General features: G+C 51.0%; 1 protein-coding gene across 1 annotated transcript; it reads left to right on the top strand.

The window, feature by feature from the left end:
• The first annotated feature begins 250 nt into the window (after positions 1-250).
• On the top strand, positions 251-3,963 carry LOC134732100 (proline-rich protein 23D1-like). The gene is made up of 3 exons (XM_063614835.1): positions 251-517; positions 1,610-1,980; positions 2,219-3,963. The coding sequence occupies exon 3, from the start codon at positions 2,270-2,272 to the stop codon at positions 2,849-2,851; it is 582 nt and encodes a 193-aa protein (XP_063470905.1). The 5' UTR covers positions 251-517; positions 1,610-1,980; positions 2,219-2,269; the 3' UTR covers positions 2,852-3,963.
• Positions 3,964-5,156: the final 1,193 nt, after the last annotated feature.

Raw genomic sequence — 5,156 nt, 5'->3', positions numbered from 1 at the left:
ACAGCAAGTGTCTATCATTATTAGGCAAGACCTAGAGGTTGGGAGGGGGCAGGAAACAGGTCGCCTGTTGATGGGATTAGGCAGCTTCTGTTGATTGGTCATCTATCGATTGAGCTATGGCTAAATCCTCCTTGAGGGCCCCTCCCATTGTCATACCGGGAACAGCCAATCACATCAGTTCCTGCTGACAAATCCCCTGGCTCCACACCCTGTTGACAGTATAAAGGATTCCCCCAAGAGCTCAGTTGTCAGAGCCTGATGCACCTGCCGCTGGCTGGCCACGGCCCCGTCGCTCCACAGCGCAAGTCTTCGGGAGCAGCTTTGGGGCTGACACCGCTCTCTCAAATTAAGTAAAGGATCCAGAAACCAAAAAGAAATCTTTGCAGGACACAGACAAACACTGGCATTGGCTGACTTGGAGAACCCTGGAAGTTTTCACCATGAAAGGTTCCCGGCGCCCAAGAAGCCCCAGTGATTCCTGCACGGAATCCAAGAGCGAACACGCGGGAGAGAGCGGGTGAGCTTTGCTATGTGCTGGGGACACCTGCAGGGTGACCTGCCTGTGGGGTGTGTGGGTGTGTGTTGGAGAGAGAGGGGAAGGGAAAGGAGACGCATGAACCTGCCATGAGATTGGGTGTTTTGAATTTGGGGCAAGAGGGAAGTGAGTTGCCCCTAAGTCATCACAAGGTGCTGGGAAGGCTTCTACAACCCAACCACACACATATCTCAGGGCAGCCCCACTTTCAATCCACCCAACCAGCTCCACAGGGAATGGGCTCTGTGGTCTGCAAGAAGGGAGATTGTAGGACCTGATGTCAGGAGTTCATGATCTACTGAGGAAAAAAAGAAAGAGCAGTTTCCCCCTTTTTTAATTTTTAATTTTTATATTTGTATTATTTACTGATTTATTTTATTGAGACAGCGTCTCACTCCGATGGTCCACACTGGAGTGCAGTGGCGCGGTTTTAGCTGACTGCAGGCTCCACCTCTGAGTCTCAGGCCATCCTCCCGCCTGAGCCTCCTGAGTAGGTGAGACCACAGGCGTGCACCACCGTGCCCCACTAATGTTTTGTATTTTTAGTAGAGACTAGGTTTCACCATGTTGCCCAGGCTGCTCTCAAACTCCTGGACTCAAGCAATCCTCCTACCTCGGCCTCCCAAAGTGCTGGGATTATAGGCGTGTGCCATCATGTCTGACAAATTCCTTCCTCTCTTCTTGCTTTTCTTGGAATCCTAAGACCCCGTTCCTATGTTACCTCTACAGACAGAGGTGCCACATTTCCGGCATCTCAACGTCTTTCTCCAGGTCCTCACACCCAAGGAGAGGTTTCTAACTCTCGCCTGCGTGAGCTCCTGAAAGGGTAAACTGCTCCCTGCGGGCACCGACCCTCCTTCCCTGCCTTTTCTTCACCCAGGGAAGCTCAGGTAGATGGGGTGAGAACAAGAACAGCTGGGAGTTAGGACAGATTGGGAGCAGGTCTCACAGGAAGTGGATGACGAGTCCGTGACCTTGAATGAAAGGCAGGGAAGTGGAGTGAATTCGTGGGGATTCGGGGAATTGGACGTCAGGTAACTGCCCGAAATCTGACTGTGTCTCTCTGTCCTACAGCTCCAGCAGCACGCAATCGAATGCCCCAAAACGCCAGAAAGTGGAGGAGCTGGGTCCTCAGCCAGGTGAGGCATCTTCTCTTTTTCATCCTGAGTCTCCTGCTAGGAAGCCTGTGTCCCATCACATCATGAGATGAGCAGCTGTGCTGTCCAGAGTGTCGGGAGCTTCCTCCTGCAGCTCCGTGGGCGGGTGTCCTGTACCTGGCTTCTTCTGCATTTGGTCTTTCTCACGGTGGCACCTTTAACCCTCAAGGGCATCCTGCATGACAAGGGCTTTCACCTGCACACTCTGCTCTCTCCACAGGTGTAGAACCAGCTCCAGTACAGCCAGGTCCCCACCACCCTGCACAGCAGCCCCTGGAGCTGCCCCAGGTAAGGTCGCACCATCTAGGTGGGCGCGGGTGAGACAGGTCTGCCTGAGCTCCAGGCCCTAGGGGACTTCCAGGAAATGACCCTCCCAAGGGGCGTCAATGAAAGTGCAAATTCTGGGTGTCCCTGCAGGGTTTAATTTATGCCTGGGGAAGTTACCGACAGCTCTCCTGCCTTGGTCTGTCCCTGTTTGAGCCCCCCCTCAGAGGACAATGACTGACCCATGGCTTTTCTCCCCCAGGGCCCACAGCTTCCCCACAGGAAGCTGATCATCGTGGTCCTGGAACCAGGAATGCTCCTGCACCTGCGGCTGGGAGAGGAGGTCTTGCTGCTGGACCCACAGGGAGCCCTGCGACTCAGCCTCGTCAGTGTGCTCCTCCTGGTGGTCCCTGAGCAAGTCCTGATGTCCTTGAAGGATCTCTTGTACCCTGCCCATGCCCGCTGGCTCCTGTTCACGAGCACAGAGACTGTCTGGGAGATTGACATTGAAAATGGATCTGTGAGAGCCCAGAGAGCAGAGAATGTGTGCGTGGCGCCTTCAGTAAAAGAGAGTGAGGCTCCCCAAGGCTTCCTGCCCGTGATGGGACCCCCGTCAAACCTTGTGCATGGAATCGGCCCTTCTTCCCGGCGTGTCCTCTACCTCAAACCTTGCTACAGAGCCGCTGTGCCCCAGGGCTCGTCCCAAATGCCCAAGCCTAGGCCCTGGAGACAGGCTCTGCCTGAAGAATTCAACTTGGATCTCCATGGCCTGGAGCCCCTGCCCAACTCTGCCCTCAGACCTCTACCTCCCTCACCCAGTCCGGAGCCCACAATCTGCCACGAGGTTCTATGGAGGCCAATGTGCAAGGCCCGAAGACGTCTCTTCTCAGGCTGATGGGCCGTGAACCCTCAGGCACCAGATGGCAATCAGAGATGCTCTGTTCAGAATGAAGCACGCCTGCGTTTTCATGGTGTCTGCCTGCACAGGTGTCTCTGCTCCTCGGAGGAGAGATGCTGCGCGAGCTGGAGAGGTGGAGAAATGCTCCGTCCTCTCACCTGAACCTTTGCTCTGCCTCAGATGCTCTTGATTTGTATAAAAGAGCAACCTTGAGATTGGGGCACAAAATATTTGCAAATCTATACACGCAAGGACTGCTCATACCCAGAATACACGGAGACTTGTCAATACTCCAATGGAACAAACAAACGATTCTGTTCAAAACCCAGCAAGAGACTTGAGCAGACATTTCCTCAAAGAGGATGCAAACAAACACTTCAGAAAGTGTTCAGTATCCCTCCCCGGGGAAATGTATGTCAAATACACCTTGAAATACAACCGAGAAGCTCTTAGAGAAGCCACCATGACAATGCCTGACCGTCCCAAGCGCTGCAGAGCATGTGGAGAAAGTGGAACGCTCTGACAGTGCCGGTTGAAATCCAAATGGGACAACCCGCAGGGAGAAAGAGTTTCATTGATTCCTAATCAATGCAATAGGCACTTCTTGGAACCATCTTTCCCACCCTGAGATAGTTGTTCTAAAGAAATTAGAACTCATGTGGACAAGGTTGAGGGCAGAGGCTTCTAGCACCTGTCCTCACCATCGCCAAAACATGGAAGGCACTTTAATGTCACTCAGCAGTGACTAGAAACAGGAACTGTGACCCATTCTTTCAATGGGATGCAATTCAGCAATGAATGGGCTGGGATTTTTGTTTGTAAATTCAGTTCTAAGAATGAGTAGTGAATAAGTTGTTGGAACACTTGAAGGTATGTTTGGACTCTTAGGCTATGTGAGACTTATCCCGAGATTGTAACTCTCATGAAATTGACACGCACATCAAGCCTGTGTGATCGACATTCAGTTTCCAATTGAGGTTTGCTGTAAAACACATACTAGATTTTGCATCAGATAATGAAGCCTTGTAGCATGTATCTTATTCATCACTGCAATGTAAATTCTATTGCTGTTGATTCTATCTGTATTTCTTGGGTTAAATAAAAATGTTAAAATGATTTTCGTCTATTTGCGTTTATTTGCTTTAATGTGTTTGCCCAAAAATCTCCATTTCTGGGCCGGGCGAGGTGGCTGATGCCTGTCATCCCAGCACTTCCGGAGACCGAGGCGGGTGGATCACGAGGTCAGGAGATCGAGACCTTCCTAGCTAACACAGCGAAACCCCATCTCTACGAAAAAACAAATACAAAAAAATCAGCTGGGTGTGGCGGCGGGCGCGCGTAGTCCCAGCTACTCGGGAGGCCGAGGCAGGAGAATGGCGTGAAGACAGGAGGCAGAGCCTGCAGTGAGCCGAGGTCACTCCACTGCACTCCAGCCTGGACGAGAGTGAAAGACCCTGTCTCAAAAAAAAAAAAAATCTCCATTTCTGCCCACGCCCAGTGGCTCCCACTTGTAAACCCAGAACTATGGGAGGCCGAGGCGGGTGGATCACGAGGTCAGGAGATCGAGACCATCCTGGCTAACACGGTGAAACCCCGTCTCTACCAAAAATACAAAAAAAATTAGCCGGGCATGGTGGCGGGCACCTATAGTCCCAGCTACTCAGGAGGCTGAGGCAGGAGAATGGCGTGAACCCAGGAGGCAGAGCTTGCAGTGAGCCGAGATTGCGCCACTGCACTCCAGCCTGGGCGACAGAGCGAGACTCCGTCTCAAAAAAAAAAAAAAAAAGGAAAGAAAAGAAAAGCCCAGGACCAAATGGCTTTATTGATGAATTCTACCAAACAAATGTACAGAAGAATTAATGTCAGTCCTTCTCAAATTCTTATTAAAAAAAAGAAAATGAAGAGGAGCGAACACTTCCAAACTCATTTTACAAAGCCAGAATTACCCTGACACTACAACCAGAAAAAGACACTTTAAGAAAACTATAGGTCTTTTATCTTGGACACCCCCATTGTGTCACCAAAGCGTAAGTATTTGCAGAAATAACAGCCTCAAGGGCCTTGAATATCACTGACACGCAATAAAGTTCCTTTCTCTTCCTTCACACCTTCTTCTTCTACCACTCACCCACCCCACCATTGCCAGCACCTTTCAAAACAGGGACGGCCATCAAAGACTACCTGCAATGCCACCTTCTCAGTGAAGACCACCCTAGTTTCTCCCACCTGACACTCTTCCTGACAGATTCACCTGACCTTGTTTAAAGAATCAATTAATGTTCAACTTGGTTTATGTTGCGAT

This window comes from Symphalangus syndactylus, chromosome 13 (genome assembly GCF_028878055.3).
Source record: "Symphalangus syndactylus isolate Jambi chromosome 13, NHGRI_mSymSyn1-v2.1_pri, whole genome shotgun sequence".
NCBI lineage: Eukaryota > Metazoa > Chordata > Mammalia > Primates > Hylobatidae > Symphalangus > Symphalangus syndactylus.
The sequence above is the reverse complement of the archived record's forward strand: the minus strand, read 5'-3'. Positions and strand labels throughout refer to the sequence as shown.

Excerpts from the sequence above, each read along its gene's own strand:
- LOC134732100 (XM_063614835.1), top strand. The coding sequence starts at position 2,270 with ATGCTCCTGCACCTGCGGCTGGGAGAGGAGGTCTTGCTGCTGGACCCA.